The sequence below is a fragment of the Xenia sp. Carnegie-2017 genome, unplaced genomic scaffold (assembly GCF_021976095.1).
Source record: "Xenia sp. Carnegie-2017 unplaced genomic scaffold, XeniaSp_v1 HiC_scaffold_25, whole genome shotgun sequence".
Taxonomy (NCBI): Eukaryota; Metazoa; Cnidaria; class Anthozoa; order Malacalcyonacea; family Xeniidae; genus Xenia; species Xenia sp. Carnegie-2017.
Window position 1 is genome coordinate 4,230,796 of NW_025813488.1, and position 20,587 is coordinate 4,251,382.

Here is a 20,587-nt window from a genome sequence, read left to right on the forward strand (position 1 = left end):
CGAAAAAAACCCGAAAATATTTATGAACTGTTAAGATGAAATATTACTGACACTGTCCTTTCATCACCAAGAAAACGGAAATTTACATTTCATCTTTCACGTATTCAAGATACCAAGAAAACGAATTTCGACATTTCATCTTCCTAGTATTCGAGATATCAAGAAAACGAAATTCTTATTTCACATGAAGTAAAAAAAGAAATTAAAACATATTGGTCGATTGGTGACGAAGTTATTCCGTCGTGATATCTAAATAGCATAGTACAGAATTTCTACAGACAGAACGTTTCTTGTCACAGTACAGTAAAGATGTCTCAATTGACAACCAAACACTTCGATGATGAATCACTTGTAGAGTCTCGAGGCAAACACAGTTTTGTTGACGGTATAAAAAACCTCGATCGTATCATTCGTATTGTGTTTGCAGCTAAGATAACAAACAAAAACTCTGCTCGCCAAGTGTTAAAACAGCTCCCACCTCTTGTCGTTGATATGTGTAATTCTTTCAAAAAATCATTGAATGCACTAGAAGATGAAAATGAAAAAGTATCGAAGAACCTCGAAGAAATTGTTGCATTTATCGGTAGAACGAGGAAAAATTTAACCCTAAAGACAACTGAAATGGAACAGCTAAAGGCGAAGCTTAGTTCGTTAAGAGATGACTTATCTCGTTGCAGAGATGAACTACAAGTTGCAAATCAGTCCTTGTCAGAGGCTAATGAAGCCCAAAATAATGCAGAAAAAAAGCTCGAAGAAAAGAAACGAGAAAAAGCAATAGCAACTGGAGTTGGTGAGTGTTTATTTTAGTGATGTTGCGAAAAAAGATCGTGCCAGTAAAACAAGCGTTATACGTCAATGTTGAACTGATGCTGACTAGTCTAGCATTATGTTAAAGTTTAGAAAACAAAGTGCTTTCAAAAATTGTTTTAAAGATAACAATTGCCATGGTGGATGCACAAAATAACGTAAGAGTTCTAAAAAGAACTGTTTTAAAAAACTAAAAGACACGATGCATTTCTGATGACAAGTATTTCATTATTTAAGAAAATGCTATCATTTAATATAAAACATTTTACACGTTTGGAGTATGGAAACTCTAAAGTAAAATGCACGTGATGTAATTCAAGTATTTTAAACTGTTGAACATTTTAAACTGTTGTAATATGTCATCCTCAATGATTTTCTGACATTCAATCTAAGATAAAAACTTCAGTTTTTGTCTTTTGTAACAAATAAAACGTAATCACTTTCAGGTGTGGCAGCATTTGCTATTCCAGTCGTAGGGTTGATTGTTGGCTCTACTGCAATTGCTCTCAGTTTGACTGTGTTCCAAGATGCAGTAAATGAAGCTAAAAGAAGAGTGGGTTCTGCAGAAGAAAACATAAATTCTTGCAAAGAAAGGATCAAAAAGAAAACAAACAAACTTGACGAGCTTGAGAAGCAACAGTCAAAGGTTCAAGACGAACTAAATTCGCTTCAACAACAATTGGAGCAGCTGAACATAAAGAAGAAAGAATTGGAGCAAGAACAAAAGAAATGTGCTGACGTGTCAACTAAACTTAAAAAAATTTATTCGATCGTAGGAGTAATTTCTGGAAGAAGTAAGGTTTTAGAATTGGAAACAAAATTTGGCTGTCACTCCCTTGAGAATTTGATGAATCCTTTGGAAGAAATTGCTAGACAGCTTTTGACAAGTGAAGAAGACAAGAGAGAAGTTGCTGCCTTCTTCTCAAGCGATATAGATTACAAAGTTTTTTCTCAAAATTTGGAAGCAATTCGAGAACATGATAAAGATGGCATGCTAAAACTTATTGATGTAGAAATGTATTCATAATTACTTAATGCTCGGTATTTTGAGGAACGAGAATAATTCCCCAAATAGTTATAAACAACAGTGCAAACCTGTAATCTATTTGATAAACGTTCAATACGTTTAGCAAGGTGTAAAAAAAGCAGCATAAGCAAAATTACAAATAAAAACATAAACAAATGATGTGGCATTGTCATAGCAACAATGATATAATCGAACGTAATTAGTACATTTTGTTACGTAATAATTGTCAACTTTAACGTTATTAAATTAAAAATGCTGGTGAAATGAAGAATTTTTTTTACCTAGCTTCGTTCTGTCATTTATATGCGACAGTGTTCTGCGCATCTTGCAAACTTAATCCATCACAACTGCAATGTCTCGCAGTCAACAACCGCTTCCTTACACCTCGAAACTCGCATTGTGATCCTTTCAAAAAGAAATGTCGTATGGGTGACCTTATAAAAACTTCCATAGCAGGTAAGAAAGTTTTTCATATCTCGATAAGTTGCAAAAGATTAAAGTACACCAGGATCGGACTAAATAGAAAAGAACTCCGTACTTAACCTCAGATTAAGACACTAGACTAGAGAAATAAAGAGAAATGTTTTAAGATCAAATTATTCTTGAGTTGAAACCGAACTGGAGTAAATGAGAAAACAAATGTGAACTTTACAGAGAATTCCCGAGGAAGACACTACTAACTGGAAAAAATAAGGAGAAAAGTTTTAAAATCAGATCACTTCTGATGAAAACACTAAACTGAAGAAAGCAACAACTCAAATTTGAACAATCACTTCAGATGAATACACTGCACTGAAGTAAATAAGAACTCAAGTTTCAATAGTCACTTCTTACTGAAGTTTCTACATTATTTCACTCCATGCAGACTGATGAAGATACTACACTATAAAAGATTGGAGACTAATTTAAACATAATAAATGCATTTTATAATATCTTTCAACAGCTTGCGAACTCCGCCCAGCAACACACTTGAGGCACTCATTGACATCATCATACAAAATCAGTCCAAAGATGCGTTGTCAACCGGAATTTGAGTCCAAGCGTGATCTCTATAAGCGGGTCGTGGCCATGGGCATTGGTGATCCGACATGCATGCCCGTTGAGCTCAAAAGAAAAGGAAGCTTTACCTGTGGGGAGAAAGGTACCCGTTGTGTGTGCGACGCACCTGACGGACTAAAGAATTTGAAAAGAAGTCATTGTAGGTAGGTTTCCATGACAGAATTCATCATTACTAGATAGCTTCTAGCGTTCTGATATTAAGAAGAAAATCATTTGTCATAGCGCAAGGACATTCTTTTTTCAAAACATAAATAAAAAATCTTCCAGAACTGTGATGCACTTTCTTTTTAATATCAATGCTTGCATGCTTACTTCTAGAACGGTTGACGTTTTTGTGATTTGTAAATTAGAGAATTTGTGATACTAAATTACATATCCTAAAATCATGTTCACTTTTGTTTTATCCCTTTTTTATTTTTATGTTGGTTGATCACGTACATTATGTAAAGTAAATTAGATATGCAAAGTAGGAAACAAATAATCACAAATAATCACATTAACTCAAATTTACACAGGGATGGTGTACGACAGGTTTGTAGGGAGGTGTGGGCTCAAGTTTGAGTTAGATTTCGAGGGCTACTTGTTGCCGAGCCATGTCAGAGTTTTTAGTTGTTAAATTCTGTCACTTTTTTTTTATTACGATAAGAAGATTTTTGAAAGTGTGCTCTATTGTACAAAATCTTCAATAGTTCTAGAAGTAAGAACGACAATATTTGGTTGAAAAAAAGTATATTCTTTTTAGAAAACTTTTTTTTTTAATACAAAAATTTCATGTTATGAGCATTAAAATCTTGAGATACTTATAACTAAAAATACCATTTTATTTATAATCTTGAACAATATGAAAATTTATTATTCATTTACAGATGTCAATATTTTGTGGATTATTGCGCAGTACCAAATGTTTGTCGAGATCCACAAGCGATATGCACAGCAAAAAATAATGAAGTGTACTGTAATTGTCCAGAATCGAACAAAAAATGTTCACGTGGAATAAATCAATGTACGACAAATCCATCTGTCTGTCTTGATGAGAATAAGGAATGTATTGAACTACATGATGAACTACCTTCATGGAATATGGAGGTTCGTAATCGTTGATGAAACATGACAATGATCATGACCAAAAGCTTCAACACACCTGTAAACACAAAAATATCTTAAATCGTTGTAAAACGTTAACTAGTTAAGATCTAGTTGTTGATACCTTGAAATAACGTTCTTCATCAGTCACAGCATAATTTTCACAATGCCAGTGGAATACATATATCATGATTGTCCTGTTTTTATGAACACGTTTTGAATTAAAACGTGGAATTGACAATAACATTTTCAAATAAGCTTGATCTTGTGCTACAGTAACATTTTTCACAACATTTTTTGTTACGTTTACTAACTTCCAGTATTTCCCTCTCTTGTTCAACCTCCAGAGTAGAAAAACCTCTCCTTATCAGAAACTCGAATATTTGCAGGGTGGTAAACATGACGAGGGTTATGCATGTGTGGATGTTGAAGACATCAAGTATTTATCACGAAGCACAAACTTCTGCACTTTAAAAGGCAAGATTGCAAATTCTACAAAGAACGCATTAAACTACGTGGATACGTGCTGCCGAAATCAGTTAAAATGCAACAAAAACAATGCCAAAGATGTCCAAGGCAACATAATGAGTCATCGACCATGTCATTGTAATGTGGAGTTTCGCAAATGTTTAAGACGATACGTCACGATCAGCGTTTATAAAGATCTTGCTAATACAGTACTTCGTGCCATAAATCAGCTTAAAAACTGCGAAATTAGGGATGGAAGCGCCTGTAATCCAAGCAAGCCAAAAACATGTCGGAAAGGTGATCTTATTGATCCAAAGTATGCCCATTGTAAGGTGAACTGTAGAACGGGACCGTTGCTGCCAATTGGACAGCGCATGTGCAGAATACGACAGTGTAAACCACCCAATTATGTGGAAGGAGTACGAATCATCGACATTCCTAATCATAGAACTAGTTCAATTTGTCAGCCCGTACGCAGGCTACGGTATCTGTGCGGTAAAGGTGACACAAGATGTGTATGTGACGGAAAACCAAGGGGAGAAATATTTACTGATCGATGTCGTTGTCAATTTTGGCCTCTTAAAGTATGATTATCATTAAATTGAGTTTAATATTTCGATGCGTAAAAAATTCCGGAAATATAAGCTGCTCTCATACAGTAAATAAAGTAAAATGAACGAATTTTTCCCACTTATTTATAAAAATAGACCTATAGCTACAAAATCAACATGATAATTAAAAACAACATGGTGAATTGTACCAAAATTTATGCATTTCGAGTTTGCATACGTTAAATTCCAGGTTTTATTGTCATCCAGGTCGGTATGATTTGATACAATTGCCCCACAGAAGGAAAATTTTTCACTTCAGAAAGTTTGAGCTTCCACTTTAAAAATATGTCAAAGCAACCGTGCAAAATAAAAACGCTTCTTAAAGTAAAAATTCTCAGGGAAATGTATTGAATACAAAATCAAAACTTTTGAGAGCCACATAGCATTTTTAGAGCGCAAGTTAAGGCATTTTTTGAGAAGATAGGTATAAAACATCAATGTTACCTATCGCAGGATAGGAAAACCAAAACAATGTCACTTAAAACTGACATCAACAAAATAACTATAATATAGACATGATGATTCATGTTTGCAAACTAACACTTAGATAAACAAGTGTTGCATAAAGAAGTACACAACAAGTAAACAAACCAAGCAGCACTATCAGATCCATAAAATATGAAACCTATCACTCTTTCAAAATAATGCAAAGTGCAGTTGATTACTTGAAAACTCTCATCATCAAAACAGCAAAGGCATGGTTTAAGTAATGAAAAACTACTGAAAAGTACTTTGGGATTTCATGTTTGAATTCTACATACTAGGGAAAATGCCTTTGGTTAAGTTGCACTCACTGAAGTCAGTGAACTGTAGCATGGTATTACCATAAAATATCTTTATTTTTGTGATGCACAAAATAATAATCTTGTGCATAATTTCATCACAATTGACTCAGTTTTATGTAAACAGACTTATAAAAACTATATTCTACTTTTGTGTCTTTGATCAAAAAGACTTCGAACAAAATATACCTGTACTAATCCAACTCCTATCATTATAATACTTGCCACTGATGAAACCCATAGAACTCTTGAGTAGTTTGCCTCCAAAAAGTACCGTTGTCTTGCTTCATTTGCTCGTAGTGCACCTTGATATGAATTAGCCTTCTCTAATTTACCTCTTATGCCTTCAATATTGCCCTAAAAAGTTGTACTTGTTGTGATTTGCATATGGTAGATGTATGTCTATTAATATACTACATTTCACTTACATATATATTAAAGACAGTTTCAATATGTTTGCCCCCTTCATTCTCATTATTATTTCCAACATCAATATCATCTCTTGATATACCAAGATCTAGGTATACCAATTTACGTGTTATGCTACTGAAACTATTGTCTATGCAGAAGCTATAAACTCCAGACTGTGTAACAGTAAGCTCGTGTGATTCATCTGTTGATTTCTCATCATTAAATATACGTTTTCCATCTGGATCATATGCTTCAAAGTCGATATCAAGATCTCCACCTTCTATTACCTAAAAATACAATAATTTTTGTTAAAGTATGTAAATATTTGATAAAACATCCAAAAAACATCTTATGAATTCAAGATTTGAATTATAATGGCAATAGTTTACAAGGTCATGTTCTATGGAGTGTTATAACATTTATTTCTTTAAATTGTCGACTGAAAAAGGTACTTGGACCAAGTATGTAAATTATTCATAGATTCCATGAACTCACCAAAGAATACTAGGTTGAACAAGAATTTACAAAAACTATCACCAAAAACCTATGTAGATATTTCAAAATTTTTTATCTGTCTAGAAATTGCTGTTGTCCCAAATTACCTGATATTCCAAGTCTAATGACATATTAACAGAAAGAGTTTCAAAAAAACACTCGCGTTGTCTTGGAGCAAGTAAAAATGTAAACCCACTTTCCATGCTACTCATAGTAATACTGCAACTTAATAAAAGCAATATAAAACGCAAAACCATCTCTCGAAGTAACATTTTCATAAAAAATATACGCAAGTTTCATACAAACTATTTGTAAGGGAATTAATGTTGACTTTAGAGCCAGCAATACAAATTAACAAAATGCCTATACTTCGTGTAAAGACACTAACATACGCAACGCATTGTCAAGTTAAAGAACTGCAGCCATAAAAACAGTATTTTTATGTTAATCGGAAAAAAAAGAGAAAGGATTAATGAGGGAAAACGTTAGTATAATAGAATAGTGTAAAAAGCGAAATTTTTGTCGAATTTACGCTTTTCCTGACTTGACGGTATAATACATTCATGATTCATGTCAAAACATCAGAGTTGATATGGGTTGAAGATACTGTTCCACATTCTTCCAGACCTAGTTTATTGAATTTTCATGAAACTTATAGATTCATTATTATTTACATCTTCATCACTTTGTCTACACTTCCATCTGATTGGATATCTCAACATCACGTGAGGACGAATGAAGAAGCTCTCGTTGTATTTCTGGAGTTATCTAAAAAAAATTGCGTTTCAAAGTATCAACCCTTTTGGATTATATGTAACTGCAAGGATAACACAGTTTCAAGAAATATTAAGTTTCATAAATTTATGTATATATGTAAATATCTTTTTAAAACAAATTCAGCTTTTTCAACCTGATCATGAGTGTGCATACGACAAACTTCAAGTAACGCTTCTTTTTGTTCACTGGATATATCTTGCTTGTACCTAAATGGAAAAAAACATATTTCTCGTCACGTTGTCGGGAAACTCAGTAAGAAATATTCTTCATGCTGAACAGCTTCTTCACATTTTCTCAAAAATAAATGAACAAAAAGCAAAATAAATTTTCACGATGAAAGAATAAACAAACAAACAAAAACCGACAAAAGAAGTGTTTTGTTGTTGATATTATCGCAATGCTATATTACCTTTGTACAAATGTTAAAAACATTGATGCCACAAAACTGGTAGAGTTCGTTTATCGCTCAAAATCTGAAAATAATAATTCGCAAAATTTCAAAGATGTTACTTAAATTTGTACGTTACCAAATTCTACTTTTGCGAAGTAGCGATTAATGTTTGTGATTGATTTTTTATTGTTTCCGAAGAACAATGAATATAGTTGGCTCCTTCCTACACCATCACTACTCTTTCACCATCACTACTCCTACACCATCACTACTCCTACACCATCACTACTCATCACAACACTCCTTTCACCATCATACTCCTTCATCACCACTCTCATCACCATCACTCCTATCACCATTTTTTCACCATCATTCCTCCGCTCATTATCACCATTCCATCACCATCACGCGCCATCACAATCATCGCATCATTTATCTGCCGTCATCACGCCAAATCACTATCCATCATCGCTCATTTTCATATCATATCATTTCCATCGCAACATCGCCGTCATTTTCGCATCATCATCATACGCCATCATTTATCACTCGCGTCATCATCGTCTGCCCGTCATATCATTCGCCGTCACATCATTTCGCCGATTATTTCATTCGCCGTCATATCATTTCAACGTCATTTTCGCCGACAGTCATATCGCTCATCATTCGCCGTCATATCATTCGCCGTCATATCGATATCGCTATTCATCATATCATCTGCGACATCGGCGCAATCATCATTCGCGTCACATTTACTCATCATCGTCATTTTATCGTCATTGCGCCAGATCATAATCACGCATCATTTTCATCGCCGTCATCATCGTACTGCGACGATCATCTGCGACGTCATCATTTCTGCGCAGATCATCGCGCCATTCATCGCCGTCGATCATCATCATATCATTCGCGACATCATCATTCGGAGTCATCATTCGCCATCCTCGCGCATCATTTTGCGTCGTCATTTTCTCGATCGTCATTTTATTCGCCGTCAAACATACGCCGTCATCATCGACTTTGCGATCGCTCATTTGAGACGAATATTTCATCGCATATCGTCATTTATCATAATCACGCCAATCATAATAGATCATATCCTCCACGCCGTCGCATATATTTCTTCATTCGTCATACGCCGTTTCCAACCATGCGTCATTTCATCATGATCATTTATCACCATGACGTCATACCGCCAACGCCGTTTATCATTTCGCCATCGTCATCATCATTTGATCATGCCGATCACGTCAATCATCCAAACATCGTCGTCATCATCACTGCATCGTTATCGGACATCATACCGCCGACGCATTATTTTTATGGATCGTCATCATCGCCCATCATTACCGCCACGCCATCATCTCGCCGTTAAACTGCACCATCATACTCCGCCGTCATCGCCTCATCATCATCCTGCCATCATTACTCCCAACATCATCGCCAACACCATCACTTACATTCGCACGCCGCCATCATCCATTCCTACACCATCACTCCTCCTACACCATCATACTTCCTACAACATCATACCACCTACACCATTACTTTTCCTACACCATCACTCCTCCTACACCATCATACTTCCTACAACATCATACCACAAACACCATTACTCTTCCTGCGTCATCACTCCTCCTGTACCATCATGCAAGCCGATATAACCAAAAAATTTTGACTTTCACTCATTCTTTGGGAAACACGCAAGATACGTTTGACAGCATGGCTAACTCACCTCAGAAAATGGAAGACCACAGCATCAATGACACGATAAGGTAGAGCGTATTTTTTATCAAGAAGAAGCCGTAATAATATACTGTTTGCCCCTATGCAAAACACAAAGCACACTTACTTTAGCATGTCTTCCATCAAACTTCAGAAAACAATTTTTTTGTGAGTGATAAGCAAGAAGATTTGTTCTTTGATAACTTTTGAAATTATTTCTTTGTCAATGTATTAAACTATTTGGAAATTTTCTGTGGTAAAGAGTAAATATTCTCTATGAAAACAAGTGAATGAACCTCTCTCATTATCTAACCTGAATAATACATTTCTGCTAACTTTAACATGGCCGCACTAGCATGGAGGACTGGTATGCTCGTCTTGGTGACTACACTGCCCATAATAATTGCTTCACGCAGGGTGCAGGTGCCAGACTAAGAAACAAACATCAAAATAAATGACATAAGTACTCATCACGCTTAACATGAGCCTGCTAATAACTGTTCAATATCACATACTTCACATAAGGGCAGCAAAATACCCTTAAAAAATGCTGCTGGCTTAAACAAAGCTTTCATCAGAGCCTAGGAAAGTAAAACAGATTGTACAGTTAAAAGGGATCTAGTGCAAAGTTTAAAAAGCAGTGTATATACAATAAGGCAAGTAGTGATGACATAATTAGCATAATTTCAGTATTTTACCTGATACAAATGATAATTAAGTCTCTTATACTCAGCAATATCATCTCGTACACGAGGCAGCAAGATAAGATTAAAAAATCTGATGTAAAAAACGTAATGATAATAAAAATTACTTAGCGACACTTTTTATCACATAACCACCAGGATTGTACTAGAGTGTACTAAAACAACATTCATGCACCTTTGAGCCAACTTTGCATTGAAGTTTGAGACAAAAATTCTTGTCGCCTGATACATGGCAGCTGCTGTCCAATTTTCTGGATGGGTTATATAGACAACCTATTTATAAGGAGAAGGCAAAATAAGAAAAGAAAATTTGTTTTTACAGTTATTTATCAACTTTCAAAACAGCACAAAGAGAGCATGTAAAAATTCCATTTAGTTCATTTTTATGGGATAAATTTCCCATGAGCATGAACAGACTAGAAATTTCATGAAAACAGACATGTTGCAGCATCTAACCTCTTCCCAATTCTTTAAAGATGGTATTATTTTGAATGCTTTAGGTAGTTTTCCTGAGCGATAATTGCTGAGAATGTCCCCAACACTATAGTTGAGATACACAGACAAGGTTTATGAAAAACAGAGTCATAATTTTTAATGCTTCAAAAAGGAAAATACGCAAGCAAGGTTATGGATGTGGATAATTTTGCACTGGTTTCTAAACTCCAATTTTGTTGGTAATCAAAGCTACAAGCAAAGTGCTGTACAAACTCTGGGGTTATGGCTCTTGTAAATCCAAAAGACATAAACCAAGACATTTCTCCTACTCACCCAGTAAAAACTTTCACAAGTCGTTCATCCATAGGTGCGGGAGCCAAACTTTGCTCAGACATCTGACTTTCAATCTCTGTTTTTTTGTCCTTAATTTTCTCCATAATAATGTCAGCAAGTGTTTGTCTCTGTGGTGGTTCTTTTGACATAAACATCTCCAAAGCCTTTTCATCTTCCTCGTCAACATGCTTGATTGAAATTGCAAATAAAAAAATGCGCTTTTTAACCAACTAATTGTAGAGAATATGTTTGGTAGTAAGATTTTCAAATTAAGATAAAAAATTACTTATGGGAACCACACCATAATGGTCACAGACTCACAGTGCTCTGTCCAATGAAGTAATAAGAGTTAACTACTATCTAAAATTCAACATGTGCTGCTACTACTTGTTTTTTATGTCTCAAGTAAAACAACCTACCACATCTTCATAATACTGCTCCTCTCTCTCTGAGAAATCTTCTTCCTCACTGCTATCATCAACGTCAAATTTAGCCTTGACAACATCTTCATGAGATGTCTTCGTGACTAATAAAGACTTTTTTCTCTTTGAAAAGCTGGCCCCAACATACTCAGCTTGCAAGTCATCTTGTTGTTTTAACGCCTGATCGATAATCTTTCTGGACAATTTCTCATTGACACACTGATAAAAACACAGAAAACAAAAACTTTAAGATTCAAAAAAATAAAATAGATTACATAAGAAAATGATTAGAAGGTTGAATACTGAAAGAGGAAAAGATTGACACAACATATATCATTTTGTCTTTAACTAACCTGAGAATTATTTTCACTTTGTCGCGGTCGTTCTTTGCCCGGGCGATTTCGACGTTTTACAGTGTCACTTTCAGTCAAATCTTGCACAAGATTGCTCCTTTTGTTGTTCAATGCTTTTTCTTTTCCCATTTTATGTAAACGTTATCATCCAAATGATGTTTTTAAACTTTTCTTGAGCCCTTTATTATACTCCATGTGCAGTGAAAAATCGCCATATTGGAATTGTCTCATAAAACTGGTTTCCATACACCAAAACAACATAGACGTATGGTGAACGAAAATTTTCTTGTCGACTACTATAATACAATTTAATCGTTTTTAAACTGTAAGATTGTATTCGGTAAATATCCAGACAGCAAATGCGTTAAAAACATTCTTTATCATAACAAGTAAGATTAGTTTGTCGTCAGTTAAAAAGGTGAATGACAGTCTTCCATAAAAATGACAATAAAGGCTATGAATCCATTGTACTAAAAAAATATAACTTCACCTCAAAATCTATGAACATACAAGCGTGTAGCAGAATGATATTTCCGTGTGCATGTTATCTTTTTACATTTTAAATGTGCAAACAACAGCGCCATGAATACAAGGAACGTCCATACTCTAGTGACTAGAGTCTAGTCTCTAGTGGTTGAATAATTCCAAAAATGACATTGTTTGTCACGAAAGATATGATTTTTTGAGACACGTTTCCTTGCACACTAAAAAGTAAATAAATCTTTCATTTATCACGTGTCAGCCTTTTGATCATGTAGATGATTTGTTACAATGGCATCTGTTGTAATTGAGTCAGAGATTTCGGGTCCATTCGACTGACTGTCGGAATCCACTGCCTTCACATGATCAGGGAATGTAAAGGCTTCATTGGATGAAGGAGATTCAAGGGGCGATCGTTCTTGTGGAGTATCTTCTACTGTAAATCCTCCAATAGGAATATCTTCGACAGGATGATAATCTGATGTGTTTTTTCGAGATGAGTGTATTCTTTGTAGTGTTGGATAGGGTGGTACAATGACACTTGGGGACGTCGGTGGTGTACGACTTAGAATAACAGGAGATAATTGTACGTGTCCATCACTGTATCTAACCATCTCTGCATTAATGATTTCAGCATTAACTATATGTCCTCCGTGAGTGGTTGATATGGCCGATGGTGGGCGATCCATATCATAATAAGACTTGAAACGCCTGTTGCTATTAAATTAGAAGACTGCATTTTTCAAAATGTTCATAAATATCTAACAGCATTATGAAATATTATAAAATACAATTTACATTAGTTAGCAATTTTAGATCACTATCATAGTTTATAAACTTACGAAAGTCCACAGACAAGAATAATGATGACAACAGCCATAAACAATGCGACACCACCAAGAACAAAATTTAGAATGAGATGAATTGAAGCTAAAGTAAAGAAAACAAAATTTTCATGTTGAGTAAAGAACAAAAGTGAGAAAATTCCATTTTTGTCTATATTCTAAGTAAAAGATAAAACGAAACTGCTAAAACTTCACTATTATTTTGCAACAGATCTAATAATTGTTGAATGCGCTCATTCAACAATTATTAGATCTGTGATTCATCAGTGCATTTAAAAACGATAAAATATTTTCCTACTTCCTTCATCTTCTTTTTTACAAGGTTTTAATGTACTTTGGGGTTTTTCTGCGACATTTTGCTGCGTTGTTGCTGTTTGTACAACTTGTTCTATTTTCTTGTCCATGGTTTTTTGGGGAGTTATAATTTTTTCAACTGTAAGTAAGTCATGAGTTGGAGGAACTGCAGGTAATTTCCCGTTTATTAGTTGCATGTCTCGGTAAAGATCATGTGGTGGTCCGCATTTTGGCAGCTCATAAAGACAATCCTCTGTAAAAATAAAGAAAATAGGATGCTTTTAGTTTCAGGCAATTCAGGCAAATGACGACCAATAAGGAAATAGAAAATAGGACCATTTTTACCTTTTAAATGATCACAAACGTAAATGTGAAGTTTCATCGTATATTTCCTACAATGAGTATCTTCATCGAAATTATTTGTTCTATTGAGAGTTAAATCATCACCAGTGCTCGTTGCTGATAACGTAAAACAAAAATTATTTTCATTAATACGGTTGACATTGAACTTTCATAAGTTTAGAGCGAATAAAAGTAATGGAAAACAGAGTCCAAGGAAAAATCAAATGCAAACTTACATATGAAATAATAATGTTTTCCTTTTTCAAAATATGGTTTGAAATAATGATATAAACCGTCCATATGAATGAAATAGAAAAAATGCCTTTTGACTTTCATTTTGTTGTCACACAGCAATATTAATCTATTGACTTTAGGATCACCTGTAGTATTTACCTAAAAATAAGAAAGAACAATTATACAACCATGTATGTCAGTTTTTGCCTGCTATGGCTCGTAAAAAGTCAAACCTTCACCAGCTCACTAAGACAAAGCAATGCAATAAAGTTATAAGCAATGCAATAAAGTTAATATCACATGTAAAGACACCGAGAAGTACATAAGAAACTCGAGTTTCAACTGACCAATACAAACAATCAAAATGCTATCACAGTCTCCAGTTTTGGTGAGAGATGCATAATTGTGACACCAATAATAAAGCGACATCAATTAACGGACTGCATTCACTGAAATGACGATAAATATGCCAGTACATTTTTTCACATCTCATCTGTAAAAAATTCATATTACCCTGCATTTATCGAAACCGTCTTTATCCACCTGCCATACGTTTTCGTAGAACAAGGTATCATCAGGCTTGTCAGGCATCCAGTTATTCATAGTGATCGTTGGACATAGCAATGTCCAGCCATATGTATCGCCGTGTTGAAAGTCACTGTGAATAACTTTCACGAAGAGTTCAGATGCTCCATTTTTACGAACAGTTTGGAATCTGGAAAGAGTTCAAAAACATCTACGTACTGTGCTTATATTGATCTAAATGCAACGAACAATTAAAGTCATAATTCACAAAACATTATTTCTGCAACAAGACAGTAACAAGATGGAGTAAAATTTCTCATGGATCATCGTCTCTATCACATAAATATAAGAAGAATAAGTACGTTTCTCGTAGATCATCCAAATTAACATATAGCAGGGAAATTATCTGTTGGAGCAAAGGAATATAAGAGAACTAAGTAACAGGAACTGTTTTACTTCATAGATAGTAAGATACTTCTTTGACAAATAAAAATTGTCAAAATCAATTTATTTACAACGAGACCGTTAAAAGTCCTAGTAAATTATATTAGATAAAACATCATTTTCTTAGCATGCTAAACTAATGAGAAATTGTTCTGAAGATAAATTGCTGCTAGAGGAGATAAGTGAATTTAATTGCACATATATTATATTATATTTTTATTGCACATTATATTCTTTGGTTTATAAAGATCAATAAAGCCATGAGTTCAGTCATGTTCACACCAGCAGTACTTTGCCTAGAATGTCATCAATCCTTTTGAAATATCTTTTAAAAAATACACACAGCCCCCGCGATTGTCTAGGCCTTTACGTAGTGACATTTGACTGTAGAATAATATATAGCTATAACACAAACAGAAGAGCTCTATTTTTATCAATTACAACAATATGTCAACGCTTGAAAGATTAAAGCAATCAATTGAGTAATTGATAATTATTAAAGTGCCTCTATTGTTTGGTATCGACATACAGTTTTCTAAGACTGAAAAAAGATGACAACCTTGTAAACCTTAATGCCCATGTGGCTCTGAAAAGGACAAAAAAGGAAAATTTTTAAGAATAAAGCGGTGCAGTTTGAAGATATTAACTAAAACCATCAATATATCAAGACAGTTTTGAGAGTCCCTCTTATAAATCCCTTGCTGACTACTCTCATTAACATCATAATTTCATACAAAAGCTTCTTTTTCTTAGGATAATCATATGATTTATTTTTCTCCTCCAGGTTAGCAGAATCGCATCATCACTTCATCAATAACCAGAATTGAGACTTAAACAACTGAATAGAATACTGAAATAACAGTTAAAATAATTCTTTCAGTTCTTTGACGTCCTAAGTTATCAATAAGGTAAAAATAAAGTCTAGTGTACGAAAACCATAAAAAGATTTATTTTTAGAGATTATGTCAAATAGCCACATTCATTATTCACAAAAAGATCACACAAATACAGCAACCCTTTGCGACGACCATGCCTCGGATATAGAACTTGGTGGACGATTGTCTATTGCTTAATATGCAGAGCAATTTTATTAAATTATTGGTACTAGCGCAAAGAATTAGCAAAGCATAAGAAGCAAATCTAATTGAATACAACAAAAATAACAAGATTAGATCGATTAAATAAAACAATTGTCACCAGGCTCCCGGCTTTATACAATAACTTTGAATTTTTTGCCTTCTTTCGATTTTAAATTTGGCTTGCTTCCAGTAACCCAATCTGGCAAAGCTTTAAATTTAGGTTCAAGAGATGAGGATTGACAGCTCGCCTGGGAACTTACATGTACGCCGTTAACTTTCAAGCCCAACAGGGGAATGGGAGCAAAAGCTTTTCTTTTAGTTTGACTAACATTTGGAACAAAGGATCGTGCATTTTCTAGCTTAAATAATTCATTCTAAACTTTGATGAATTGAAAGCTTTTGTTGTTTACAAGTATCGCAATTATTATTGCGAAGGCAACATCTGTTGAATACTTTATATTTTTAGTACCAACTCCATTTTGTTATATCGTTTACAATCAACAGCAATATTTTAATTTGCATTTTATTATGACGATATTAAATGTTTGCCCGGTATAAACTGTTAAACAGCAAGACTTTGGAACGAAATACTGATTTCTTGCACAGCTTTGCGTTAATTAAACTCAGCTATGTGTTTGAAAACGGATACCATGAGGGTTATTTGAGCCAATTTTATAAGGACATATGTATATATATGGTAATGGCAAAATGCAGCAGTGCACTGCATTATTATAATAATATAATTAAAACATTACGACTACAAAAAGTCATGCATGTCCCAACTATGTTTGGAATATTTAGTTATGACTATTCGACATGTATATAAATATGTAATTCAACATAATCTAGCATATAGACGTCACTTCACTAGAAGCAATACGCAGTCAGCTACATAGAACATGGCTACAGTAACAAATACTTTTAAATTAAACCAATGTTTGATCTATTAGTCTAATTTTAGAGTATGTACTGAGAATGAAAATTACATCGTTGAACTAAATCTTTTTTGTTCAAACGGTCAAGTGGATCTTCTATTATATATCAATAGACATTATCGACACATTTTGAATAATTTATTATTCAATAAAGAGAGTACTTGAGTAATTTATTATAAAAGCTTCGGTGAAGTGATTGAGTATTATGACGACAATACACACGTTATAAAACAATAGATGGAAAAAGGCAAATAAATCTAATATCGTTGATAGACATATGGTTCTTACTAAACACTGTAAATCTCTGTGAACACATTAATATACTTCAAGGATATATTGACTTCCCTTTCTGAGAAGAACATTGTTTTAAACACTTCATATATATATATATATAAATATATTGCTCATATTGGTTAATAACTAAAAATTGATGTTCTTATTCAATGATAAGAGAAATGCATTGAAATGAGTAATAGACAAAAGGTCGACTCATAAAACCACTACCAAAACCATGATTAAATGAAGTCCAGCAATAGCATTATAAATTTTTAAGATCATATATTTACGCAAACGCGAAAAATACACTATCATTATGCATCATATTGCATGTCAGTTGTTTTTATGAGTAAGGAAGACAACAATTGTTGAAGTTGTATAGATAACTCGTTGTCACTATATTATACAGATAATCCCTGACCAAATGCTTCTGTAATGAAACTCCAGTTTACTCCAAAGAAGGTGAAAATTCTAGGCGCATTCAATTTTGTTTACAATATAATAAAGAGAGTTGTGGATTTTCGTTTGCTCTAACCGTTCATCGAACTTCAGTGATTGCTGCTTTTAATCAAATATTCATTATAACCTACCGACAATCGTCTTTATGCCAATAAAGCGGTGGATACCAGAGACTTTTTAAAGCATAGCAGACTGACAGATTTAAGAGCAATGATGGAATAACGCGTCTCATGATTCTACATTAGCAAAGAACATGGGTAGCTTTATAAAATGGAAAATTCTTCTGCGGCAATTCCTATGAAAATGGAGATAGTCTACAACCACACAGTCAGTGACTCAATGTTGCGTTTGTTGACCCGGGGACTCGCGTGGAAAGAAATGCGAGAGTCGAGGAAGACGAGCCGCGTTGTGTGTGGCTCTTCTTCAGTGGAGTAACGCATAAATATAAAATAAATAATATAAATTTTAAATATAAAATAAGATTGTATCCTAGAATCACCTGGACACTTCTTTATGGTTAATGCTTCAAACAATAGTCAAAAATGAATTGACTGACGTTTATTGTGTTAATGTTTTATACACACATTCAAGAATTGTGATATTCATGACATTCATCCATACAGTTGCTAAGGCTATGTTTGCTTTTGAATCGCTTAAAGAGTATTTGCATGATTCTCTTTGTACGTAGAATAATAATAACTGGATGCGTTTGTATAAAAAAAAACAAAATATACTTTAATCATACGGCACGGGTGAAAAAAATATGGATAAAAAGAATCACTAAATGCACGATTACACAAGGCTATCTTCAAAATATCCTATTTTTTCTATCACAGGGTAAAAAAACATAATCATCATTATTTTCTAGAGATTCAAAATAACGATTTCGTCTATGACCATCTTGCAACCTCTGAGTATACATATACACATTGATTACAAAGAGGTATAACTAGCTACGCGTCTATAAAGTATTACTTGACATAAATTTGAGTATATGAAAACCCGAGGAAAGACCATGTAATCACAAAAAAATGACTGTCTTTTATATGTGAGTGGCTGCTCGAATCTCTACAGGAGGAGAGATTACTTTCACATATTACATCTATTCATAACTAAATAACCCAATCTCATACTATCGACTTTTTGACGACATTTTAACACCACGTTGGCAATATCATTCAACGGTTTTTTAAATGTGTTTTTTTAAGATTTTAATTCCAAAAGATTATATTCGGCATGTAGAACCTTTAAGGGACATAAGCAAGTGATACAATTCATTTCCTGTTATTCATCATCCAATCTCTCCAAGGTATGTCACTAAATTCTTTGAAAAGAATAACATGTCGTCACGTGTGCGATATGATCATGAAATTGTTTGGAGGACAACGCTCATGCTTGCTAATAACCAATGGAAAATGAACTTTGACTGCATGGTATGTCCCAGTGTAATGTATTTTGTATTGCAAACACCGTGTTATGTGGAACGAGTTCTTTCAAAATCGTTTTTTGCATATAAAGACAGGCCTAAGGGGGGAGGGAGGGAGGACTCCATTGTCGATTAACTATTGCAGGTTGGTTCAATATTTGCAAATTTTACGTCATAAATACGTAAATGGATTGTCAAGAAATCTGTTCTGAGTTTTTCACCAAAATTCCTTTCATCAACGTAAGTGAGTCCTGATTGGTAAGCTGAACTTGCATCAAATGAAAAACTACATTTGAAAATCGACAAATGCGATTCATTGATGGAGAAAATTTGACTCAATTGCATGCTTAAGTTTATCCCTATAAGCTGATGACAACAATACAGATTTTTGTCTATTCTTTTCACTTATGAGAATATTTTCTCAGTCGGATTATTATGTTCGATGGTTCGACAAGTCGCAGTCTGTATCTATCATCGCAAGGTTTATTACTTTTGACTTTGGATGAACAACAGCTGGAAGTGAATTCTAGATTTAGTTTAGCAGTTTTTGATGACAAGTTCTACAACCCTTATCTTTCCTCCCTACATTACCGTTTTTAAGAAAAATATCTTGCAAAAGCATAATTTATAAATTTGTGCAGCATATTATTACTTCATGAAACGATGTAACTGCAATACTAACTCACCAATATTGTTTTTGTTTGCATTTTGCTTACAGATGGTTCATATGCAGACATGATCGCATGGCGTGTGTGAAGACAACTGTCTCATTTAATTAGTCATTTTATTAAAGTCAAGACAACTAACATATGATTACAAAATTAGTAACAGCTAGATAACATAAAACAAACATCTATACGATAGCAACATGTGTTTTTAGCAGACTGAAAAGTTTCAAATTTCGGGTGCGCAGTTTACAAAGAAACAACCAGTTTTGAAGCAATATTTTGTAAAAAAAATGAAAGCTGTGCCATTTAAGCTTAAAATGTATACATAAATTTTGAAAAATTTGCAACCAGGATTTATGTTAGAAATAGTGATAAACGAAGTAAAGAAAAATTAAAACCACCGCCTTACTGAGCAGCTATTATTTTATCAAATATTCTTTAAGTAAGTTAATTTCCTTCTAAAATATTGTGTAAATACACCAGGTTTTGCTGATCAAAGACAAATTACAATGTAATTTGCCATACACCGACTGCAAATATTCCCTTTACCTATAGCTGAATATATGTATAAAAAAAATGCAACATAAAGATGCACAGTACAAACCTGTTGTTTATATATGGTATATTTATTTACATGCTCAGGAAAAATGTATAGAGAATGCATTAGTTATATAGACATAAAATGAAATTTGATAA

At 33.9% G+C, this 20,587-nt stretch overlaps 4 protein-coding genes across 6 annotated transcripts; 2 read left to right on the plus strand and 2 right to left on the minus strand.

The window, feature by feature from the left end:
- Positions 1–295: 295 nt before the first annotated feature.
- On the plus strand, positions 296–2,118 carry LOC124452748 (protein Hook homolog 1-like). Its single transcript, XM_047003351.1, has 2 exons — positions 296–790; positions 1,254–2,118. The coding sequence occupies exons 1-2, from the start codon at positions 310–312 to the stop codon at positions 1,832–1,834; spliced, it is 1,062 nt and encodes a 353-aa protein (XP_046859307.1). The 5' UTR covers positions 296–309; the 3' UTR covers positions 1,835–2,118.
- LOC124453479 lies at positions 2,098–5,035 on the plus strand. Its single transcript, XM_047004293.1, has 4 exons — positions 2,098–2,290; positions 2,779–2,982; positions 3,862–3,980; positions 4,367–5,035. The coding sequence occupies exons 1-4, from the start codon at positions 2,098–2,100 to the stop codon at positions 5,033–5,035; spliced, it is 1,185 nt and encodes a 394-aa protein (XP_046860249.1).
- An 841-nt stretch (positions 5,036–5,876) lies between these two features.
- On the minus strand, positions 5,877–7,312 carry LOC124452749 (transmembrane emp24 domain-containing protein 5-like). Its single transcript, XM_047003352.1, has 3 exons — positions 6,852–7,312; positions 6,267–6,536; positions 5,877–6,195 (listed from the first exon to the last, which is right to left on the minus strand). Exons 1-3 carry the CDS (start codon positions 7,020–7,022, stop codon positions 5,977–5,979), a joined length of 660 nt encoding a protein of 219 aa, XP_046859308.1. The 5' UTR covers positions 7,023–7,312; the 3' UTR covers positions 5,877–5,976.
- Positions 7,313–7,331: 19 nt separating this feature from the next.
- On the minus strand, positions 7,332–18,166 carry LOC124452747 (bystin-like). 3 transcript variants are annotated; one of them, XR_006950859.1, is made up of 18 exons: positions 17,929–18,148; positions 14,593–14,794; positions 14,082–14,238; positions 13,849–13,962; positions 13,508–13,756; positions 13,207–13,294; positions 11,885–13,081; positions 11,529–11,750; positions 11,110–11,297; positions 10,798–10,882; positions 10,517–10,614; positions 10,336–10,414; positions 10,153–10,218; positions 9,951–10,068; positions 9,648–9,738; positions 7,931–7,994; positions 7,655–7,727; positions 7,332–7,512 (listed from the first exon to the last, which is right to left on the minus strand). XR_006950859.1 is itself a non-coding variant. In XM_047003350.1 (16 exons), exons 7-16 carry the CDS (start codon positions 12,011–12,013, stop codon positions 7,988–7,990), a joined length of 1,083 nt encoding a protein of 360 aa, XP_046859306.1. In that variant the 5' UTR covers positions 12,014–13,081; positions 13,207–13,294; positions 13,508–13,756; positions 13,849–13,962; positions 14,082–14,238; positions 14,593–14,794; positions 17,929–18,148; the 3' UTR covers positions 7,930–7,987. The 3 variants fall into 3 exon arrangements, 2 of the variants coding, with proteins under 2 accessions (XP_046859306.1, XP_046859305.1); XM_047003350.1 differs by lacking the exons at positions 7,332–7,512; positions 7,655–7,727 and having other exon boundaries at positions 7,930–7,994; XM_047003349.1 differs by lacking the exons at positions 7,332–7,512; positions 7,655–7,727; positions 7,931–7,994; ... (6 more) ...; positions 11,110–11,297; positions 11,529–11,750 and having other exon boundaries at positions 12,151–13,081; positions 17,929–18,166.
- Between the last annotated feature and the right edge of the window lie 2,421 nt (positions 18,167–20,587).